This window comes from Phyllopteryx taeniolatus, chromosome 3, assembly GCF_024500385.1.
Source record: "Phyllopteryx taeniolatus isolate TA_2022b chromosome 3, UOR_Ptae_1.2, whole genome shotgun sequence".
NCBI lineage: Eukaryota > Metazoa > Chordata > Actinopteri > Syngnathiformes > Syngnathidae > Phyllopteryx > Phyllopteryx taeniolatus.
The window spans coordinates 9,828,720-9,853,635 of record NC_084504.1 but is presented as its reverse complement, the minus strand read 5'-3'; the positions used below and the strand labels follow the sequence as shown (position 1 = coordinate 9,853,635).

At 40.1% G+C, this 24,916-nt stretch overlaps 1 protein-coding gene across 5 annotated transcripts in view; it reads right to left on the bottom strand.

Annotated features, from left to right (window-relative positions):
* cfap299 (cilia and flagella associated protein 299) overlaps positions 1 to 24,916 on the bottom strand; it is an 87,171-nt gene that overhangs the window by 5,575 nt on the left and 56,680 nt on the right. For 4 of the 5 annotated variants that reach the window (XR_009787637.1, XM_061766892.1, XM_061766893.1 and 1 more), the window contains one exon: positions 10,562 to 10,704. Coding sequence is in view for 4 of the 5 variants with exons in the window: in XM_061766892.1 (XP_061622876.1) it covers positions 10,562 to 10,704 (143 nt within the window). In the remaining variant the exon portion in view is untranslated. Of the gene's footprint in view, positions 1 to 10,561; positions 11,179 to 24,916 lie in introns of those variants that run through there. The other variant, XM_061766894.1, reaches the window with a different exon arrangement.

Here is a 24,916-nt window from a genome sequence, read left to right as displayed (position 1 = left end):
GAAATCCTATTTTAAAACGCTAACTTGAAACCTAAACCCAGATTTTTGCTTGAAACCCAACTTTAAAACTAACCCAGAATTGAAACCCTAATTTGAAAACCTAACTTGAAACTGTAACTCAGGTTTGAAACCCTCACGCTTAAAAACCCTACTTTAAAACCCTGTCCATTGCTTGAAACCCAGGTATGAAATCCTAACTTGAAACCCTAACCTTGTCTTCAAACCCTAGTTTGAAACCGTTACCCCAGGCTTGAAACAATAACTTGAAGCACTCCGGCTATAACGCACACAGTTTGCCTTTATACTCGAGCGCAACCCACATGCGCAGTTTTGCAAAAATATCCTGCAGTTCTCCTCCAAGTCGGGGGTGTCGCTACGGCTGGTATTGGCTAGGACGCCACAGGGTGGAGTTTCCTCTGCATTTTTTGGCCATTTCCGCTAGCCGTCTTTCCTTTCCTTTCCGGGACAAGGAACAAAGAAACAACAATGGCGACCGTGGAACAGTGTCTGCTAGAACTAATGGACCTAGATGACCAGATGATACATTTAATTATGCTGCAAAATCAATCAAGAAGGCAGCGGTGTAGATGGTATGTAGAACCAAAGGGAACGCTGAGTACGTCATCACAGCATGTGATTAAAACGGACCAATCACGAGAGATGATCTCCGCGGCATTCTACGCGTAGCAACAATTTTTGCCGTGTGACGCATAGGGGCTGCGCGGCCCAATGTGTCGGTCACGTGATGCAATGCGGGCGCGAGAGTATACAGAGGCCTTTACAATGGCTTTAGATCCTAATTTGGTGCAGTCTTCAAACCCTGACTGTGATTTGAACATCCCAAATTGATTGTGGAGATGACTGAGGAAGCTTCTCAAATGTTCTGTTGATTTGATTAACTTGATTGGTCCTGACGGAGGGGAATTGTGGGAAATGTTTTGTCAACATTTCTTCTTCTTCACCTTGTGTTCTGTCCTCTTTCCATCTTTCCCATGTACCCCTCCTCCTCTGTGGGGAACAATAACAGGCAGTGTGGTTGCCACTAAGAGGGAGCAGATGCTGCTGGATCTGGTGCCCACTCGCTGCACTCAACTCCACTAAACCACATGCACTCGCAATACTGTCCCTCCTCCTCCTGCCACTAAGAAAACAGAGCAAGAGCCACACCGGCTTGTTTTTTTGTTTACAAAAAGCTGCTTCACATACTGGCTGAGACGTCTATTGTAAGTGGCTAGCGCGTAAAGCTAATGTGGTGGTTTACGACATCACTAGGTGCTCCTTCTTGACAAACATCACTGACGAGATGGACTCCAAATCATCACCCATATCTAAATTAAATGTATTTGTTTACAAAAAGGTGCTCAACACACTGGCTATGAGTCCTGTTGTAAGCAGCTAGCAGGAGAAGCTAACTCAGTGCTCCTTATTTTCAAATATCATGGATGAGATGCACATACAGTACATGCACCACACCGGTCGCACGAGATCCAAATCGTAGTCCACAAAAAGCTACTCCATACTGACAGTCTTTTCTAGCCAACAGGTAGTATAAACTTACCAAAATATTTAGTAGCTCTAAATATGACTAAACAAGGGACTCAAATGCACAAATTCAGTCGCAAAGGATCCTGAATCCAAGTGTTGCTTTCAAAACCAGAGACGGAAGGTCCAAATGCAAGTCATTCGTTAACAAACCAGAGTTTCTTTCAAAACCAGTTCTGATTTATCCAAATCAAAGTTCTTTGTTTACAAAAAGTGTTTATTTCAAAACCAGTTCTGATTTATCCAAATCAAAGTTCTTGGTTTACAAAAGGTGTTTCTTTCAAAACCAGTTCTGATTTATCCAAATCAAAGTTCTTTGTTTACAAAAAGTGTTTATTTCAAAACCAGTTCTGATTTATCCAAATCAAAGTTCTTGGTTTACAAAAGGTGTTTCTTTCAAAACCAGTTCTGATTTATCCAAATCAAAGTTCTTTGTTTACAAAGGTGTTTCTTTCAAAACCAGTTCAGATTTATCCAAATCAAAGTTCTTTGTTTACAAAAGGTGTTTCTTTCAAAACCAGTTCTGATTTATCCAAATCAAAGTTATTTGTTTACAAAAGGTCGGGAAGGGTTTAAAAAAACATTTCTTTCTGAACTAGTTACAGAAAATGCAAATCAAAGTTCTTTGCTCACAAAAAGTGATTCTTTCAGAACTAATCAACGCAGATCCAAAGCAAATTCCTTTACTCACAAAAAGTGTTTATTTTGAGATCAGCGGTTTCCGATCCAAGTCAGTCCTTTGCTCACAGTGTTTCTTTTAGTCATTTGTTCAGCTTTTTTCAAAACAAATCATTTTCAAACCAAATCAGAACTTTCTCCACAAACTTATTTGTTTCATGAAACAGACATGAAAGAGATCCAGTGCTAAAGTGTCATTTGTTTACAAAATTATGAAACATCTATTTTTTTGCATTGTAACTTCAAAGACATATTGTGAACAGCCTGTCACTCATAAGTGTGCCTTTAATGACTTTGTATGTGTCTATCATCAATGTCTCTTTGGTGTTTTCTGACCATCTGTTTATGCGCTCGCTGCCCACTGGCCAGCCAGCGAGTGAGCGGTGGGTCACGCCCACGTGGTCGCGTCAAACCTAAAACCATTTCCTTCTGAGCAAACAATCGCCCCGCCGGGTATTTTGGTCTCTCGCTAGATATTCCGCCAAGCAAGCAAAGCAAAGCAAAGAAAAGCGAGCTCTTTGAGATTCCAAGAATCTGTGGTTTGTCAGCAGTGGTGGGAAGGAACCAGGATTTGTTACTGTACTGTGGTACCTTGACTTTTGAAATCAAATTAATTTTCCCCTTTGAAATGAATTGAAAATACATTAATCCGTTCTAGCCCACCCAAAAAACAACACAATTTTCTGTTAGGTGTTTCACAAGACCATGAAATTTGGGAGATATGTATAAGATGAGTTGACTCACAAAACATTCTGAAGGAGCCATGCCTGAAAAGACACAGGAAGGCAGCCATTTTGGTTTAAAGAGGCCATTTCGATGTCATCTTAAGGCCTCTCTATAGGCCGACGAATTGGCGCGCGCGGCCCCTCTGCGTCACTTGACGCGCACACCGCAAAATTTGTGTCTGCGCGTAGAATGACGCGGAGATCATCTCTCGTCCGTTTTAGTCACATGCTGTGATCACGTACTCAGCGTTCCCCTTGGTTCTACATACCATCTACGCCGCCGCCCTCTTCATCGATTTTGCAGCATAATTAAACATATCATCTGGTCATCTAGGTCCATTTGTCGTTGCTTTGTTTCTTGTCCCGTAAAGGAAAGCAAAAACGGCTACCGGAAATGGCCAAAAAATGCAGAGGGAACTCCACCGTGGCGTCCTAGCCAATACCAGCCGTAGCGACACCCCCGACTTGAAGGAGAACTGCAGGACATTTTCAAAACTGCGCGCGTTGGTTGCGCTCGAGTATAAAGGCAAACTGCGTGCGGGATAGCCGGAGTGACGTCAGCGCGGTCGCCGCCCCCGCGGGTATATAGAAGCCTTTAGCCATTTCCAAGGGTCCTTGCTTAACTTAGGAACGTGCAATTTGTTAGGCATGTCTTTCATGAGTCAACACACAAATAAGTCTCAAAAAACCCATGCCTGAAAAGACACAGGAAGGCAGCCATTTTTGTTTCAAGTGGCCATTTTGGGGTCATCTTGACCATTTCCAAGGGTCTTTTGAAACTGGAAAATTCAAACCCCAACACGAGTTTCTCATAGGAACATAGCATTTGGTAGACATGTAAAACATGAGTAGACGCACAAAAAAGTCTCAAGAAGCCACGACAGAAATGTCATGACAAATGACAAAAGGCAGCCATTTTGGTTTAAAACGACCTTTCTGGGGTCATCTCGGCCATTTCCAAGGGTCTTTCAAATCCTTCAGGCCCTGAAGACAGTTTCTTGGAGGAACATCAAATATGGTGGACATGTCTATCATGAGTAACCCCACAAAAAAGTCTCAAGAAGCCATGCCTGGAAAGACACATGAAGGCAGTCCTTTTGGTTTAAAGTGGCCATTTCGCTGTCATCTTTGTCATTTCCAGGGGTCCTTCTAATTTTTGAAAATTCAGCCCCCTAACACCACAATTATTTTGTTAGGTGTTTTCAACAAAGAAAGATAGGACTATTGTACAGAAACAACAGAACATAATAAAAGAGATTGGAAGGAAAAAAACTATTGACAATTGTGGCTCTTTTTGCCCAAATGCGAGGGCATTAGAGTACCTTATGTTTTTTTGCTTCTTTCAAGAGGTGGCATATCTGAAGCTCACTCATAACTCAAGTTTTGGCTCGGAACACAAGAGCAAACAATCGACCAAGCCATGGCTCATAATTCAAAAACTTGTCAGTTGGGGCATTTGTAAGTCAGGGTAATGCTGTGCTGAAGTAGGATTTTCTGGTATCTGTACTTTACTCCGTCTAATTTCGGGCCACTTCCAGCTCTAAAAGCTCTGACATCATGAAAACTGTTATTATCGCACCAGTATTGCAATACTCGGGTTATCTTTAACTGCGATCGCGGCATTCCGTATCAGAAATAGTTGGAAGTCACTCCTAAAACAATCAACGAATTTTCCTTTCTATTGCCAATGTGTCAGACAATTTCTTGAATATTAATTTTTTTTGCAGAAAAAACACCTTAAAGGAGCATGACAATGTTTTGTTATTGGCTTTTTCTTAGAGATGATAAAATAACCAATAATTGTGTATAAACAGTATGAGTAAGTATCCATCCATCCATCCATCCATTTTCTGAGCTGCTTCTCCTCACAAGGGTCGCGGGAGTGCTGGAGCCCATCCCAGCTATCATCGGGCAGGAGGCAGGGTACACCCTGAACTGGTTGCCAGCCAATCGCAGGGCACATACAAACAAACAACCATTCACACCTACGGGCAATTTAGAGTTGTCAATTAACCTACCATGCATGTTTTTGGCATGTGGGAGGAAACCGGAGTGCCCGGAGAAAACCCACGCAGGCACGGGGAGAACATGCAAACTCCACACAGGCAGGGCCGGGGATTGAACCCCAGTCCTCAGAACTGTGAGGTAGACGCTCTAACCAGACGGCCACTGTGCCGCCTGAGTATAGTATAAGTAAGTATAAATAATAAATAAGTATTTTTAAGGAGAGGTGGCATGTTCTTTAAAAAAAGAAAATGTTAACGAACCATAAAACTCACTGGAAAAAGTGGTTGTTTGAGCGAGTGGGGTGCTTTTGCCACCTGTAGTTATCGGAGAGGGGGTGGAAAAAAAGAAGGAAGGCAGCTCGCTTGCTCTCGGCATGAAACTTGGACACTGACAAACAGCACATGGCCACAGTGCACCTGCGTGCCTGGCTTCATTCTGCGCTGTGAAAACATTTGCACCGCTGTCCTGTCGCATTAACTTTGCAAACGATCCCGGATCCCGCGGGACTCTGGCGTTGTGCCGTGGCATAATGGGAACTTGTGGCCCACTTTGTGGCCCCGGATTGATAAATATTTGCCGGGGAGGTGGAAATATTCCACATGCGGAGAAGTGTATGAGTTTTGTGTTTGAAGGCGAGTCATCAAACTTCACTGCCATGCTCTGTCCACATGCCATGACAAAAATGAAAAACTTTCTCATTTAGCCTATCTTTCTAGTATACAAAGGTTCAAATTTGGTAGCAGGCTCTGAAATGAGTGCTTCAAACCAGTGCCAGACGTCCGTTTTGGGCCTGGCTTCTTGAGACTTTTTTTGTGGATCTACTCATGCTAGACATGCCCACCAAATTTCATTTTCGAAAGTGAGAAGAGCTTTGGGAATAGAATTTTCAAAAACTTCATAGGAAGAGTTTGTCTTTGTAGGTCCACTAAATGACCAAAGTTAATGTAAAATGCCCATTTCTAACAGAAATGGTGGACATCTGTGTCTTTTCAGGCTTGTTTCCTGAGGCTTTGAGTCTATAAATGATAGACATGTCTACCAAATTTCATGTTTATAAGTGATACTGTCTTTGGGGACTGAATTCCCAAACAATTCAAAGGACCCCTGGAAATTGCCAGCTTGATGTAAAAAGGCCATTTCGAACCAAAATGGCAGACATCGTGTGTCTTTTCAGGCATGGCTTCTTGAAGCTTTTTTTGTTGTGTCTACTCATGGTAGACACGTTTACCGAATTTCATGTTGCTAAAGGAAAATGGCTTCAGGGACTGAAATTTCAAAATCCGTTTAGAAAGAGTTTGTTTTTCATGACGGCCAGGAAAAGGCCAGCGTAACTCTAAAATGGCTGCTTCAAACCAAAATGTCAGACTACCTGTGTGATTTTGGACACTTTTTTGTGGGTCTACTCATGCTAGATATGCCTACTACGTTATCGAGGCAATTATTTCCCTGCACTATTAGCCTTGAAGGCACCGGTCAAAAACACTGTTGTATTTTGATATTAGTATTTATGACTCCAATTCTGATTCAATTGAGTGACACCATACAAAAGTTTTCTTCAATCATTCACCCTGCTAAAAACACAAGACATAGGCAATGAAAACATTCTAAGGATGGAAACAATAGAGCACAGGAGTCCCCTGCGTCATTGTTTCCACCAAATCGTTCCCGTCACACTTTTTTTCACTGGTGCATGTGTGCCGCCGGGGGTGGCGCTGCCCAGCTGCCGGAGTGTTCCGGTGGTTGCCATGGCAACGCCCTGTCCATCGAAATGCCTCGCATCGCCCAAGCGGTTGACCGTAAAATGAAAGTAGTCCACCAGAGAAATGTGACATTTTAGTAGATTCAGATTCGGTGTGGAAGTATGCGTGCATCCGTGTACCAGTCACAGACAATATAATTTTCGTTAAAGGGGAAAAACCTTAATTGGTATTCCACAATTGGGCCAGTGCAGTGCAAGCATTCTATTCCCCAGCCACCCGAACGAGTGCACTGACTGAGCCAACCTTTGCTAGGTTATAATTTAATGCATCAGCGTGCTGTGTCAGCATTCTTCTTTCTTGCCATATTTTAACGTTGTTTCAGCCTCCTTGGCGTTTGACTGGGTGGAGGAATTTGGTCAAGCTCTGATCGTGTGGAGTGGACTTGTTAAGAGTTTCGTGTTTTATGGCAAGTCATAAAAGTCAAGTCATCATTTTTTCTTTTACAATTTATCATTGTCCATCTGTCTAATATACATTTTTCAAATTTGCTAGCAATTGGACACATTTTTTTGTAGGCTGAAGGGAAATGACCGAAATGACAGTACGTAATATGGCTGCTTCAAACCAACATCGCAGACTTCCTTTCTTTTCAGGAATGGCCCTCAAAAGACTTTTTTGTGGCTCTAGTCATGGTAGATATGCCTACTAAATTTCATCAAACTAAATGAAGCTCTCTTCAGGGGCTGAATTTTCAAAAACTCTCATGGAAGACTTTGTCTGTATGACCTCTGCGAATAGCCAACAATGCCATTCAAAATATCTGCTTCATACTAAAATGGCAGACTTTCTGTCTTTGCCAGGATTGTTTCTTGAGACTTGTTTCTTTCTCGTTTCTTGACACTTATTGTGATAAAATGATGAAACAAGATGGCAGCGGTCCAGAGAGCAGCATGTGATTTCATTTACAGACACAGTGGACCTCATTGTTGCCAAAGTTTGTTGTGGGAGTTTTGGGGTTAATTTGGGAATATTTGTGAGGTTATGTTAACTTGGGATGTGTTGGGGAATTTTTGAGGATGTTTATGGTTGTTTTTGGTTGTTTTAAGAGTTGTTTTGAGGTATTGTGGGGGTCTTTTCTAGGGTGCTTTGTAGTGTTTTGGCATGAATTTGTTATTTTTTTGGCCTGTTATGTGTTTGCTTTGGGAATGTTGTGATTAAGGGGATTTTGGGGATGTTTCCAGGGATGCATTGGAGGTATTTTTGAGGATATTGTATTTGGGTGTGTTTTGAGGATGTTCTTGTGTGTTGTAGTGTTGTTTTCAGGGATGTTTTAGCAATGGTTTTGGGGTGGTTTGGGATTTTTTTGGGGGTGTTTTGAGGATGATTTTGGGGTTATGTGGGGATGTTTTGCAGTGTCTGTGGGTGTTTTCAGGGATGCTTTTGGGCGCTGCTTTCGACGAAGTTTTGTGATATTTTGAGATGTATTTGGGTGTTTTGGACTATTGAGCGGGTAATTTAGGGGATGTTATGTTTGAGGGTATTTGGGGGGGGGTGTATTTGGGTATGTTTTGGGGACACTATTGATGTGCTATAGGGTTGTTTTAGTGAATGTTGTTTGGTGTGGTGGGGGTATTGGAGCTGGTGCAGTGTGTTGTAATCTAGGTGTTTTCAGGGAAGTTTTGGAAATGTCTTGTTTTGTGCTGGTACTTTTGGGTGTTTTTTAGAGATGTTTTGAGGTCTGATGGGAATGCTTTTGGAGATGTTTTAAGAATATTTTGGCAGGTGGTGTTTGGAGTCTTTTCAGGGATGTTTTGGATGGGATGTTGCGTTTGAGGGCATTTTAGGGTGTGCGGGCGGATTTGGGCTGGTGTGTTGGGTATGTTTTTGGGTTGTTTTCAGGAATGTTTTGAGGGTTTTTTGGGGATGCTTTTGGAGATGTTTTATGAATGTTTTCTGGAATTTTTGGGGTGTTTTCAGGGATGGTTTGGGGAAGTTTTTCAGGGTTATGTGAAGGTATTTGTAGATGTTTTTCGGAGATAATTTGCCATGTTTTGGGGGTTGTTTGTGCTGGATGGGAAGAATTTTGGGGGTGTTTTCTGGGAACGTTGCGGGGTGTCTTCTGTATATTTGAAAGACCGTTGGGGATGTTTTAAAGAGGTATGGAGGTATTTGTACTGGTGCCTTAGGATGTTTTTAGGGTGATTTGGGGCTGTTTTTTGGGGGTGTTGAAACAAATGTGTGTTTGGTTCCATTGTAGGGTTCTACGACCTAGCAGGTATCCAGTGGCGGGCTGTAAAATTTGGGCGGGTTTATTTAGCAATGGGAGCCGTTCTTTGGTTTCATGCGCTTATTATTTAGCTGCAGCTTAGCTTTAATGCTCGCCGTGCCCCAGCACCAAATTGGAAGCAGACGACTCTGTGACCTCGCCGTGCAAGCGAGCAACCTGCCACAGCTCCTTGAATGAAAAGAGCAGAGAGCCATGATGAGGTAACCACGTCACGCTGAGACACGAGTGCTCCTTTGCTTTTACTATGTAAAACAACCATGAACTCAACATGAACTCACATGGGACTCCATTAAAAGAACTTGTACAGATCGACACACAAGGTTTGGGTTTCGGAGTAGAGTTTCAAGCCAGTGTTAGGGTTTCAAACGAGGATTCGGTTTAGGGTTTGGCTTTCAAATGAAGGTTTCGATAAACGGTAAAGGTTTCAAGTCAGTGTTTGGGTTTCAAATCAGGGTTTAAAGAGACTTCAAATGAGTGTTTAGGTTTCATACAAATGTTAGGGTTTCAAACCTGGAATCTAGGACAGGGCTAAGGTTTCAAAGTATGGTTTAAAGACAGGTTTAGGATTTCAAAGTAGGGTTTCAAGACAGGTTTAGGGTTTCAAAGTAGGATTTCAAATCGGTGTTTAGGTTTCATACAAATTTCAAAGTGTAAAATCCAGTTCCAAGAAAGGGTTAGGGTTTCAAAGAAAGGGTTGAAATTCGAGTTTCCACCCTGGAATAGGGTTTCAGACAAATGTTAGGGTTTCAGGACATAGTTAGTGCTTCAAGCCAGGGTGTGGTTTGTAACACGGCCCAACACATCATTTTACGTGGCGCGCGAAAGAAAATCATGTCAACTCCATGATTTTTGTAAAAATCTGTTGTCATATGTAATAAATGTTAAGCTATTGTATAAGCATTTTTTTGGTTACCAAACTCCTTTTTACAGTAACTTCAACAATAACTGAACAAACAATTATCCTTGACCTCTGACTTAGTTATCCATCAATTTGTTGTGTATATAGTATGTAATAATATGATGAGCTAATTAAACATTTACATTGTTTTGCAGTCACGATGGCCCTCTGAGGGAAACCGTAACCACAATACGTCCATAAAATCTAAAATATTGGTGCAATCGTTCTGATATTTTCAAAGGTGGAAGTGGGCTAGGTAGAGATATCAACATCAATTTTGGTGATGAGGGATCGCAGTCTATAGTGAGCGTATACACGAGTCTCCAAAAGGTCCCCAATGAAATCAAATGTTTGATTTCACCACGACTCCTTGGCAACCCAGCTTGTCTCCAGGAGAGACACCAGGAGACGTCACCTCCGCAACTAGCGGAGGCTCAAGTCGCCAATAGGTCGCTAAATAGTCTCCAGGCCACTAAGATAGGGTTCTTTAGTTTTCAAAGGAGGGTTTAAAATTTGAGTTTCAAGAAATATTTTACTTTAGTAGGCTACGAAGAGGGTCAAATTATTAGGAACAGCTCTCAGTTCTCAGTGTCGTCCCTGTCGAGGCCTTCACGGTAGAGTTCATTTCAACTTCTCCTCACATTTAATCCCAACTAATAAGATTTCCTTCTCCACCACCCACCAGCCTCTGCGGACCCCAGAGCCGCGTCCAAGGAGGACTCACCATAAATCCGAGGGTCCTGGCACCAGCTTCTTTCTCCCGCTGAAATATGGCGCAAAGTCCTGCGTCTGCAGTCTGTGGGCGTAGTCGATATAGCCAGACACTTCCTGTCCGAGAGTGTTAGCATCGCGCATGAAGATCAGCGACTGCGGAGACGCAGGACAAGAAAAGAACAAAAGAGGAAGATGAGAGAAGACAATATCAAAAGGGGAAAGGGGAGAAGTAATGGTTGAAAGAAGGACAGGACAAGAAAAGGAAATATGAAGACGAAAGATGGGAGAAGAAATGAAAAAGAAAGAAGAAGAGGAGAAAAAAGAAGAAATACATGAAAAGAAAAAAGGAAAAAAGACGGGAGAAGCAACAGATTAAAAGAAGAAAAAAGACAAGCGAAACATGGGAAAAGAGGGAAAAAGACAAAAATGCGGGAGAAGGAAAAGAACAAAGTACGGGAGAAGAAAGTGACACAAATAAGATGGGAGGAGAAAATGACAAAAAAGAAAAAAAAGGGGGGCGTAAAGACAAAAGAAAAAGAAATACGGGATAGGAAAAGTACAAAAAAGAAGAGATACGGGAGAAGAAAATGAAAAAGGACAAAAGATGGGAAAAGAAAAGGACAAAAACTAATAGATGTGGGAGAAAAGGAAAAAGGAAAAAATGGGAGGAAAAAAAGACAAAAAAAAGAAGTGTCTGTGTTACTAATCACATGTGAGAGGAACCCTGCAAGGTCAAGACTCCCGCTCCCACCGCCAGCGCCAGCGTCGCCCGCGTGGGCCCACGGTGGAATATCCTGATGGACGCCGAAAAAAGATCCTTTCATTCATTCCGATACACCCACAAGACCGTAACACCAGCGGGTGCATCGGTCGACAAAATGGGGACGGAAACGTCCTTCAAATGGACGCAAACTCTTCAAGAGTCTTTTGGCCAAGTTCCGAATACACATTTACTGATGCTGTCATAGACCCAGACCGGGGATTACGGAAAGGGGTTCAAGTCCACGGTGGGGCTTCAAACAAGGGGTACGGTTTCAAGTCAGGGACACGGTTTCAAGTTTTTGGCTTTCAAATTCTTGTTTCAAACCTGAATTAGAGGTTCAAACAAGGTTTAGGGGAGGGGTTAACCAACATGGTGGGGCCAGGTAGCCCCCAAGGACCAACCACCTGAGTTGCACATGTGCCTGTTCTAAAAAAAATAATAATAATAATTTGCTCACCACTGATAGGACATTGTGATTTCCTTGGAATGTTGTCAAAGTGGTCATTTGAAAACGCAAACACTCTATAAATAAAGTGCTGCATATTGATATTTAGCCATTTTCTAACTTGTTAAATCTTTGTTGATAATAATTGAGAAAACATTAACATGATCAGTGTCTTCACATAAATAATCTAAATTGACACGACTGTGCGTCAAACTGGTAGCCCTTCGCATTAATCAGTACCTGACAAGTAGCTCTCAGTTTCAAAAAGCTTGGTGAGCCCTTGTATAGGGTTTTAAGTTAGGGTTTCAAACAAGGGTTGGGGTTTCTAACTGAGCCACTGAGAACATGACTGGGCTTTTCCCAGTAAAATTAGCCCACTCTAGTTCTCAGCGGCTGACTTTGTCTTTGAAATTAGGGCTTCAAATAAGGTTGGGGGCTTCATGTTCGGGTTTCAAGCCTGGGCTTCAAACAAGAGTTAGGGTTTCAAATTAGGGTTCCAAGTCTTGGTTAGGGTTTGAAACAAGGGTTGGGATTTCAAGTTTGTGTTTCAAAACAGGGTTAGGGTTTCAAGTCGGGGTTTAGGTTTCAAAGGTAAAAAACAAAACAAAACAAAACAAAACATACAATTATTTGATTACACTAATAAATATATAGTATGATTATTATTATATAAGACCTCCTCACAAAAATGTAATGAGATAATAGTTCAGACTTGTACGCCCTCCATGTTTTATGGCGTTTCGAGCTCCTCAGGACAACGTTGACTCCCATCCTTCTCAATCATCTTTGATTGCTTTTCAAGACGGGAGCGGCTGGGCAGCGTCTGTACGTGCGTTCGTGTGCTGAGCTGATAGCTAGCATCTGTTTTAAACGTCTGGAGGCAGACGGACGGATGATGTCGCGGGGCTCTGTGACGCGATCGGCAGATGTGATGGCGAGGGTGGGATATGCACCGGCTTCCACGTGGTAATCGCTCCCGTAAAAAACATTTAAAAAAAAAATCCCAAAATAAAGATGAGAAAAAAAAATCTATAAAAGTTGGGGATTATGAGGGTGTTTGAGGTTGCCTTTGGGGCTGTTTTCAGCATGTCTTTCGGGTGTTGTGGGGGTGTTTGGGGATTTTATATAGAAAGTTTTTTGCAATCTAAATTCGCAATCACACATTTTTATTAACTAATTTCACAATGTATCGAAGTTGGTACTCAAGTGTTTGTTATCTACATTCTTGCTCACAGGTCTATCCCATTCATACACTTAATATTTTGTTATCCAGTCAAGCTTACAAACTTTTTGTTAACTAAATTCATGCCTAGCAGTATAACCTGACAATAAAATAACAACCCCTGCACCCCCACCGACCCTCAAATAAAAGCGCAGCCTTGGCTGAGGTCTGCAAACCATAACAACAGGTTGAAGTGTGTGTGTCACCCCCCCCCCCCCCCCCCCCCCCAACAGGCCTTACGTCACCTGACAGCAATTAACCCAAACAGGTGCAGTGACCTCACAGAGAGACCCCCACCCCCAACCTACACCCCCCTCCTGAGGCGAAGATCCCAGGTGGATTTCCTGCTCTTTGTGACACCCAATACAAGATGGCCGCTCGTCTTACACGCCACGGGGCTGTGACCTTCAAGATGAAGGTTACGTAAACCAAAACGAGAGAGAAAAGGAAAGGTCCCTGCCCGCTTTGAACATCGCAAACAAACACTGAAAATTGAACACTGCTGACTTGTGAGTGGGAATTAAAATAACACAATGGGTGTCCATTAAGATAACAAAAAACTTATCTGCGTACAAATTTAGAAAACAAAAATGAATTCAGATTACAGACTTGTGAACAAGATTTTTGTTAAAAACTTGCGCGTTTAGATAATGAAAACTTGTTGTACATGCAAAGGTGTGAATTGAGAAAAAAAGCGTATGGATGTGATTTTAGATAAAATCTCGTGAATTTGGATAACAAAAACTTGAGCATGAATTTATATCACAATTTGTGAATTTACATAACAAAAAGTTGTGAGCACAAATTTAAATAACAATAACTTGGGAATTTAGATATGTATGATTTTATACATAACACAAACTTAGATGACAAAAAATGAATTTAGATAACAAAACGTGAATTTAGGTAACAGACTACTGAGTGTGAGTTAAGATGAAAAGTTGTGAGTATGAATTTAGATTAAAACTTGTAAATTTAGATCAAACTTGTAAATTTAGATAAGACAAACCTAAATTTTGATACAATTTTGAAATTAACATGACAAAAACTTTGAATATCAGGCTTGATCAGTGTGATCATTATATACAATATTATATATATCAATATCTGTATGTGTGTATATATTTGTTTTTTGTTTTGTTTTCAGTAATTATTATGCTAACATTTCAATATTTTTTATTTAATATTACATAAAAACTACATTCAAAATTATTTTTTATGTAAATATAGTTTGTTTAAAAAATATTGTGTGTTTACTACTAATTCCTGTCAGTTAATGTAGAATACAAGAATGTTTAAATTATTTGATTATTTCTTATAGTAATAATAATATCGATTAAAAAAATATGATATAAAAACTGTAATTGAATTGTGCTCCAACTGCGAAATGCTGAGCGTCAGACACCTGCACGGCGCCCTCACACTGCACCATTGTTTGCACCGGGGATGGACAGAGTGTGTGTGTGAGTGTGTGTGTGTGTGTGTGGGGGGGGGGGGGGGGGGGGGGGGGGGGGGTTAGGGGGCGGAGGGGTCAAACTCGGCGGTGGTGCCAGATGATTATTTCACTTGGAAGTCGCTTCACACACTCGGCCTGCGGAATGGATGACATGCTCGAAAATGAACATCATACAAAATAAATACACATTTACACTTGTATTACCACCCAAAAAGAACACATTCACATGCTTGAAAAGCTACTTTTTGTCAATGTTTTCTAAATTTCTGCTTTTGTCGTCTCAATTCACGCTCACTTCTTTATCTTACTTCACAAGTTTTGTGATCTAAATTTGCACTGCGCACAAGTTTGCTTCACCTAAATTCACGTAATCTAAAATTCCCCAAAAAAGTCTTTTGTTATCCAACTTTACATTTTTGATTTTTTAAGTTTTGGTGATCTGAATGAATAAGATTGTGATCTAAGTTTGCACTTACACATTTTTGTATTTGTATTTGTTAGCTAAGATCATAAGTTTTTCTTACCGAAATAAACAAAAAAAAAATATTCTAAAATCATGCTCCAGCCTGTTATATAAATTCCAAAACTTTTTCTTACCTACTTTTGTGCTCATAAGTTTTTCTTATCTGGAGTTACACATTTCTTCTCTAAAGTTGGACTTACAAGTTACTAAATTCACCCTAATAAAGTTACGTTTCTTGTAATTTTTATTTTTATAAAATGTTTCTTCTCTTCTTCTCTATAACGTTTGTTATTTTTATTTTTATCAAAATTAACAAACACACGTTCCATCTAAATTCATGTTTCATAAGTCTCTGTAAGTCACATCTATGATTTTGTTATCTAAATTCATCAAGTTGTGGTTATCGGAATTCACAAGATTGTGTTATCTAAATTTGCAGGCTCAAGTTTTTATCATCTAAATTCGTAGTCACACATTCCATCTAAATTCATGCTAAATACTCCATTTGATTCACAATTTATTTGTTGTTGTTATCTAAATTCCCAAGTTTTGTTTCAGAATTTACAAAGTTTTGTTTTCTCTATGCGCTCACAAGTTTTTATTTTCTAAATTCAAACTCGTCCCTGCTAAAGCAAATGCCCCCGCGACCGGATAAGCGGTAGAAAATGGATGGATGCTTATCTAAATTCACACTTGGAAGTTTTTGTTATCTAAAGTCACACTCTTTAAAATCACGCTCACAAGTCTTATCTAAATTCACAACTTTTTGTTATCTAAATTTGTGCTCACCACTTTTTGTTATCTGAATTTAGATGCTTGTTTTCTAAGTTCACACTTACACATTTTTGTAATCTAAACTTGGGCAGCTAAATTTTAATCTCGTATCACGTTTTATGTAAATTAATGTCCACAAGTGTATGTATTTCTCGGTGATGCTTTTACCTAAATTTACAAATTTTGTTTATCTGAATTTACAAGATTTTTGCAGGCACACCTTTTTGTTATCTAAATTACTGCTCAGAAGTTTTTGTAAAACTTAAAATTCACACTCAAAACTTTATCTAAACTTGGACATCTAAATTAACAAGCTTTTATGTAAAATCACCCTCACGTCTGTCATTTAAATTCACAACTTTTAGTTATCTACACTTATGGTCACTGGTTTTTGTTATCTGAAATTGGACGCATTTGTTATTTAAATTCACACTCTTAACATTTTGTTATCTAAACCTGGGTATCTAAATGAACACTTTTCCCCCTAAAATAACACTCACAAGTCTTATCTAAATCTACGTTTGTTATCAAAATTCATGCACACAACTTTTTGTTATCTAAACTAGGGCAGCCTCTTACAGCCGAGAGGAGGCTAGCTCTCTCGGCAAAGGACACTAAAATCCAGTGTGTGTCTTTTGTCAACACAATGTTGTGTTAGCCTCCACATGACTGTACAACCAAGTTTTATTTTTTACATCTACAAACAAATCCAAGAATGCGGTTTGCATTGTTTCGGTCATGCGGAAAAAAAAAAAAATCAAGTATTTCAATGACTTTATCGAAAGTATTCGGCTTGTGTGCGCTCGCCGGGAGTGTGGAAATAATGGGAGGCCATTTTTATCCGGGCATTGGTAATTACAGGGTGTGTCAGTAGACAGATGTCTTGGCAGCAGAGACAAAAAATGCGGGGGAAAAAAATGGATGCTTCAAAAGGACCTCGTTGCTCTCTGCACTGTGGTTGCCAACCGTTTTATCTTCCTTTCACGCGCACTCACAAAAACAGCAAAACGTATTTTTACATACAAATACTCAAATGTGTTTCTTTGATGTTTACACTCAATGTGGTGGTGAAAAGGAAACTATAAAAATACATTAACATAACTGGTTATTGACAGGACCTTAAATGTTATTTTTATCTAAATTAACAAGTTTTTAATCGAAAACAAAGCTCACGACTGTCATATGAATTCACAAGCTAAATTTGCGTTAACGTGCTTTTGTTGTCTAAATTCATGAGTTTGTAATCTAATAGTGCTTGCAAGTTACATTTTTGTAATATAATAGTTTTTTAATCTAAATTTGCACTCACAAATGTTTGTTCTCTAAGTTAAAAAATATGATCAAAAATTGCTGATATTTGACTGAATTTAAGCCCAAAGGTCTTTTTTGATCCAAATTTGGTCCTAGTTCTTGTTATCTAAATTGAATTGATCCAATCCCCTAACGGGACAAGCCGAAAGGAAAAGAAGAAGATGTTTACAAAATTTTGCTACTTACAAGTCATTATCTTGCTTACCTAAATTCACACGTTTTCAATCAAAATTAGTGCTTAGATCATTTTCAATTATATATTAGTGTTCACAAGTTAAGTTTGAGTATTCTAAATTTAAAATTTTTAAAATCTAAATTCACACTCACAAAGTTTTGCTATCTAAATTTGAAAAAAGATGTGATCAAAATTCGCTTATGATTAAAAGTTTTGGTCTAAGACCAAAAGTCATTTTTATCTCAATTTATACATTTTTGTATCTAAATTCACAAGCTTTTGTTAGATACATTTGTGAATATTTATATAATTTTCTAAATTGGTTTTTCATGATCAAATTTCACAATTTTCTTTGTTTTTTTTGTTTAGCACGGTGGTCAACTGGTTAGCACATCTGCCTCACAGTTCTGAGGATCTGGTTTCAAATCCGGCTTCGCCTGTGTGGAGTTTGCATGTTCTCCCTGTGCCTGCGTGGGTTTTCTCCGGGCACTCCGGTTTCCTCCCACATCCCAAAAACATGCATGGTAGGTTAATTGACGACTCTAAATTGCACGTAGGTGTGAATGTGAGTGCGAATGGTTGTTTTGTTTGTATGCGCCCTGCAATTGGCTGGCGACCGGTTCAAGGTGAACCCCCCCTCTCGCCTGAAGATTGCTGGGATAGGCTCCAGCACGGCCGCGACCCTTGTGAGCATGAGCGGCTCAGAAAATGGATGGATGGATGTTTTTTGATATAGTTTTTAAGGGTTAAGTTTTTATCATATAAATTGACGCGCGGTTTTGCTTTCTCAATTCACACTCTAAATTCAAGTTTCTTTTATCTGAATTTGATTTCCAAGGTTTTCACTGAAATTCACTTACAGTAAATAGAAAATAGGTGCTCATTTTTGCTGTCCAAAGTAAAGTTTTTTTTATCTAAATTGAAGTTTTTAATCAAGAGTCACGCTCACAAGTCTAAAGGTACAAGCTTTTAAAATGTATAAGCCTAAATTTATACAATCTTTTCACACACACAAGTTCTAGTCTAAATTCATGCTCACAAGTCTTTGTTATCTAAATGCACACTTGTAAAAAAAATCTAAGTTCACAAGTTTTGGCATCTAAATTTGCACTTGCAACTCTTTGTTATCTAAATTTGTGCTTAAAAGTGTATCTAAATTGACACTCCCTCACAAATCTTTGGTATGTAAATATGGACTTACAAGTTTTTAATCCTGCGATTGGCTGGCAACCAGTTCAGGATAGGCTCCAGCACGCCCGCGACCCTAGTGAGGAGAAGGGGCTCAGAAAATGGATGGATGGATGGATGGATGGAAGTTTTTAATCTAAATTCTATCTCATCTAAATTCACGCTCAGGTTTTTATCTAAATTTGTTCTCACATGTTTCGTTATCTATAATCTAAATTGACACGTCTTGATGTAAATGCGTATTTCCAAGTTTGTATCAAAGTTTTTGTGATCCAAAGTCAACGAACTTGGCAATTCCACTTAATGACATAATAGATATGAAAACGTTGTTATAGTGTGTTTCAGGGAAAAGCGCACTTGTTTAGCTCATATGCTGTCCATGTGGGTGGTTGCACAAACAGATGCATTCCATATGGTGGGCAGGTGTCCTCCTCATGGCGACCACTGAGGTTAGTTAGCCCTCAGGGCTGTGCACAAACCCAAAAAGGGTTTTGGTGGACCAGGCCTCTGTCTTCGCCTTTGAGCGACCAATGAAGTCGCGGTCAGAAAATAAGAGGCTTGAACCCACGCACTCCAAATTACAGGCCACTTGCAATCACTAACTTCAAGACTCCTTTCTTGTTTTGTTTTTTTTCATCTTCACAATTTCCATGAAAACATCTGTAACGTTTTGCTTCACCTATGACACTTTTTGTGGGTCCACAATGGCAACATATCAATTACGATAACCTCGTGAATCCACTTTATTTCAACATAATAGATATGATAAACTCAGAAATCCACTTTATGACAACATCTGATAAATTTGTAAATCCACTTCATGACAAAATATGATAATCTTGTAAGACAACCTATCAATACGATAAGCATGTAGGTCCACTTTATGACAGCATCGATATGATAACGTTGTGACTCCACTTTGAGACAACATGATTTCGATAATAACCTTGTAAGTCCACTTAATGATGACATAATAGAGCTATGACAACCTCATAATTCCATTTCATGATAATAGATGTGATAACCGCCACTTGTTTACAACACAATGCATTAATTAATATGACAAACACATAAATCCACTTTATGACACGGCAATGAATGTGAAACCCTTGCCAGTCTACTTCATGACAGCATCGCGATATGACAACCTTGTAATTCCACTTTGTGAAAACATATCAATATGATAACCACATAAGTCCACTTTGTGACAACATAATAGATGTAATCACTTCATGACAACATACGATAGATAATCTTGTAAAACCACTCGATGAAAATGTATCAATATGATAGCCTTCTAAATCCACTTTATGACTTTGTATGCAAATGACAACCTTGTAATTCCACTGAATGAAAAGAATTCAATATGATAACCTCGTAAGTTCACTTTGTGACAACATAATTGGTAAGACAACTTCATAAATCAACTTCATTACAACATATAATAATCTTGTAAATCTACTTTATGAAAATGGCGACATGATAACAACGTAAGTAGCCTGCCTTTTGAACATTTGCATCGTTATAATTTGGGACTTTTTTTTTTCTGGAACATTCACTTATCTGGCTTGTCATAGGAAACGATATTGTCCAAATTGTGCTCATTTGTCATTGGGTCAACCTGGTACCGTATGGTGGTTTTCCACATGCTTTACGCAACAAACACATTTAAAAAAAAAATTTCATTCATTTTTTGTTATCAGTGTATTATTTGTGTAAAGAACAAATATGTAATGTATCAAAAATAATGATCTATGGTTTTAATCCACTTTTGTTAGTGGAAACATCCAAGGGTTCTGTTGATGCATTCATTCAAAATTATGAAAAGTAATCAAAATTGTTAATGAAATGCAATGAGTTATATGACTTAGAGAAAGTACAGGTAATTGAAATAGTTACACTACTTTTACATTTTCAACAGGTTAACAGGTTGTAATTGCAACCCACTACATTTCCAAAGTAATCTTCCCAACACTGGTGACAACATAATAGATATGACAACCTTGTAAATCCACTCATGACAAGATATGATAATTTTATAAATCCACTTCATAACAAATTATTAATGTGATAACCTGGTCAATCCATCCAAGTGTTTTTGGGTTGCCGAATAAGCTGTCAGGCTGACAGGTGGCATCGTTTCCAATGCAGCATGCTGTAAACGAAAAAGAGGGACAAAACGGTTCTTGCTGCGGTAAATGTGCGGCATGCCTGCGTCGAGAATAGTAGGCGACTCCAGCGCATGCGGTCACTGCGCAAATGCGTCCTACGCCATTCGCCACCGTATCTTTTTTCCCCCGCCTCTGACAATCATTCCCACATTCCGCTGGCTTTTAAATTACCAGTGGGAAGCCGATTATGAGTCCAAGGGACCAAAATACCCGCGCCGTGAAAAAGGGAAGGGAATTATGGTGGAGCTTTTTCGATGGATTTTCCTGACGTGTGACGGGACTGTGCCTTCTCCAATGAACGCGGCGGAAAAAGCGGGAACAGTGCCTTTGTCCCGCATCTGTCTGCCACAAAAATGCAGTGCAAATACCTCTGCCAAAGGCCAATTGAATTACACGCAATTGGTCACTTTTTGGAGGTAACAGGGCCTTAGACTAAATGGGAACTGCCTCGTGATCCCAATCATACAAAATTTTTATAGTTACGTGGAACAAGGATTACAAACATACAATTGTTTCCAGTTACGTTGAACAAGAATCACAACTATACAATTGTTAACAGTTACTTGGAACACAAACGTACATTTTTTTTTACAGTTATGTGGAACAAGAATAGTAAACACAACTATTTAAAGATACTTAGAAACATGGATAACAAACATACAACTGTTTGCAGTTACGTGGAACAAGGATCAGAAACAATTTTTTTTACAGTTATGTGGAACAAAGATCACAAATATACAATTGTTTCCAGTTACTTGGAAGAAGGAACACAGACATACAATTGTTTCCAGTTATGTGGAACAAAGATCACAAATATACAATTGTTTCCAGTTATGTTGAACAAGGATCACAAACATACAATTGTTTTGCAGTTACGTGGAACAAGGATTACACACACACACACACACACACACACACACACACACACACACACACACACGTTTACAGCTACATGGAACAAGTATTAGAAATATCCAATTGTTTACAGTTGGTCACTGATGGTGTAATGGTACACTCGCCTGACTTTGGTGCGGGCAGCGTGGGTTCAGTTCCCACTCAGTTGATGGTATGAATGTGAGTGTGAATGGTCGCCCGTGTCTGTGAGGATAAGCGGTGTTGAAAATGGATGGCTGGATGGATAGATGTTTACAGTTATGTGGAACAAGAATCATACAACTGTTTAAAGATACTTGAAACATGGACCACAAACATACAATTGTTTACAGTTACAGTCCCCTCCAAAAGTATTGGAACGGCAAGGTCAATTCCTTTGTTTTTGTTGTATACTGAAAACATTTGGGTTTGTAGATGTGTTTAACAACTCAGGAGAGAGTACCTTTTGTTTGAAGCCACCCAGTTTTTAAGTGAGCAATAGTATTGGAACAGACATGATTAAATTAAGTCAAAGTGAATAACATTTAATATTTGGTGGCATAACACTTACTTGCAATAACTGCATCAAGCCTACGACTGATTGACTTCACCAGACTGTTGCATTCTTCATTTGAAATGCTTTTCCAGGCCTTTACTGCAGCCTCTTTCAGTTCTTGTTTGTTTCTGGGAGTTTCTCCTTTCAGTCTCCTCTTCACAAGGTAAAATGCATGCTCTATTGGGTTAAGGTCCTGTGATTGACTTGGCTTCTCTAAGACTAGCCAAGTCTTTTCCCCCCTGATGAAGTCCTTTGTTGTGTTGGCAGTGTGTTTTGGGTCATTGTCATGGTGAAGCTTCGCCCGATTAGTTTGGATGCATCCATCCATTTTCTCTTCCGCTTATCCTTACTAGGGTCGCAGGCGTGCTGGAGCCTATCCCAGCTATCTTCGGGCGAGAGGTGGGGTACACCCTCAACTGGTCGCCAGCCAATCGTAGGGCACATATAAACAACCATTCGCACTCACATTCACACCTATGGGCAATTTTAGAGTTTTCAATTAACCTACCATACATGTTTTTGGGATGTGTGAGGAAACCGGAGTACCCGGAGAAAACCCACACAGGCACGGGGAGAACATGCAAACTTCACACAGGCGGGAACGGGATTTGAACCCCGGTCCTCAGAACTGTGAGTCAGATGTGCTAACCAGTCGTCCACCGTGCCGCCTAGTTTGTATGCGTTTTTCTTTAAATTTCACCGGAGAGTAAGTATTTTTACAAAATGTACAAAATGTTTGGAACAACTGACCAAGATGGAATGAAAGCCCTATGAATGTGTTAAGGAACAGTAAGGTTTGGAATCCACACACAGACATGGATCTAACGTATCAATCCCTTTTCCATACCGGTTATTTATGTCTCCCACACAGACTTGGACACAAAATAGATACAAATCGTATTTTCAATTACTTAACGTGCACCTGTGTGTGGGTTTCAGGATGACTGGACTGTAATTGTCGCTTCCAGTTGGTTGTGTTTCTAAACATGCATTTTAATGCACTAGCGGCCATAGATAATGTATGGAGTTAGTTTATGTTTATATAGCTCTATGCTTGCGGCAACTCGTGGCAGCTGGATTCAATCTCAAACTGGCTCTTGCGTTACATCCTTAACATGTTGTTCTGATTGGTTCTCTTGTCAACTTCTCCTGCCTCTTCAAACAAAATTAGTGATGATTTGGATCTCGTAATTGGCAGGCATTTCAGTCTTATTTTTATTTGTTGACAAAAATGTCAATACACTTGATAATTGTCTTGGTCCTCAAAAATGTACATTTTTATGTTGTCATCATCTTGTTTTAGTCAGAAAAAAAGGTTGTTGACTATAACAATGATGAAAATGTCTTCATCACCAAAATGAACACTGCTCTCCTGCCTGTCAGCGCCATCCTCATTATTCTTCTACCAATATACTCAATATCTCTCCTGTAGACGTGTCCAAACCATCAAAGTCTTCTCTCTCTAAGTCCTGGTACACAAAATGATTTTCCAACTCTTAAAATATTTTTTGGGGCATTCAACAATTTTGGTCGTCATGTTTCTGGTGTGCTCCAAGAATCTCAACACAGCAGACCACACACATAAAGATTCGATTGCATCACCGATCTCAAAGTCTCGCGTGATTACACAAAATCTCACAAAACCTAAGAAGAAGAAACACTTCCAGATATGCGCCGATGTGTCCTGAGTGTTCCCAAAGGTTGCTGGAGCTTGTAAATGGCGATGTTCTCAAAAAAACGACTTGATTGGAAAATGCTTCTTACTAAGTTTTATACATAAAACGACATCAGGTAAGACCGGCACGGTGGGAAAACTGGTTAGAGCGTCTGCCTCACACTCCGCCTGTGCGGAGTTTGCATGTTCTCCCCATGCCTGCATGGGTTTTCTCCGTGCACTCTGGTTTCCTCCCACATCCTCAAAACATGCATCGTAGGTTAATTGACGACTCTAAATGGCCTGTAGGTGTGAATGTGAGTGCAAATGGTTGTTTTTTTATATGTGCCCTGCGATTGGCTGGCAACCAGTTCAGGGTGTACCCCGCCTCCTGCCCGATGATAGCTCAAGCACGCCCGCGACCCTAGTGAGGAGAAGCAGCTCAGAAAATGGATGGACATCGGTAAGACATTTTTGTTTTTATTTCCGGTCACTGCCATGTTCATCAGACTTGGGTGCTTCTTTGATTGGCTACATTCTGTTCAATGTCACCATTCTCTGCGTCATGACTAGGGAAAAGTCGGCGTTCCCCACACACAATAAGAGTTTTGGTTGTAAATATAGAACTCCTTCATTATTTAAGATTCGGCCCTGACCTGTTTCGGACCCTGAAATCAGGACGAATCCACTCTTAACACACATCAGACCTTAGTATAATCTTATGAGACATGATTGTCTGCCGTTTGGCGTGCTTGGTCGGGTAGGGCCAAAATCAGCACAAAAACAGGCCGATTGTCTTTATGTTTACCGGCCAAAAGATCCAACCTTGGCTGTGCCTCTGATGAGCTCATTTCTAATCCTATCCAACCTGGTCACTGCTTGAACTCCAGTTTCCGCCACCTCCAGCTTTGTTTCCTGTCATTTCTTCAGTGACATTGCCTCTAAGGCATACAGCATGGCTGGCTGCTTGTCTTTGCCCTTCATCCTAGCAGACTCTTTTGTCACATAACACACCTGACACGTTCCTCCACCCATTCCAACCTGCTTAGATCCATTTCTTCACTTCCTTACCACACTCACCATTGCTCTGGACTGTTGACCCCAAGTATTTAAAGCCCTCCACCCTCGCTATCTCTTCTCCCTGTAGCCTCACTCTTCCTTCTCCACCTGTCTCATTCATGCACATACAGAATATTCTGATTCCGGCTAAACTTCATTCCTTTCCTTTCAGGCGCATGCCTCCACCTTTCTAAATGTCCCTCCGCTTGCTCCCTGCTTTCACTGCAGTTCACAATGTCATCTGCGAACATCTAC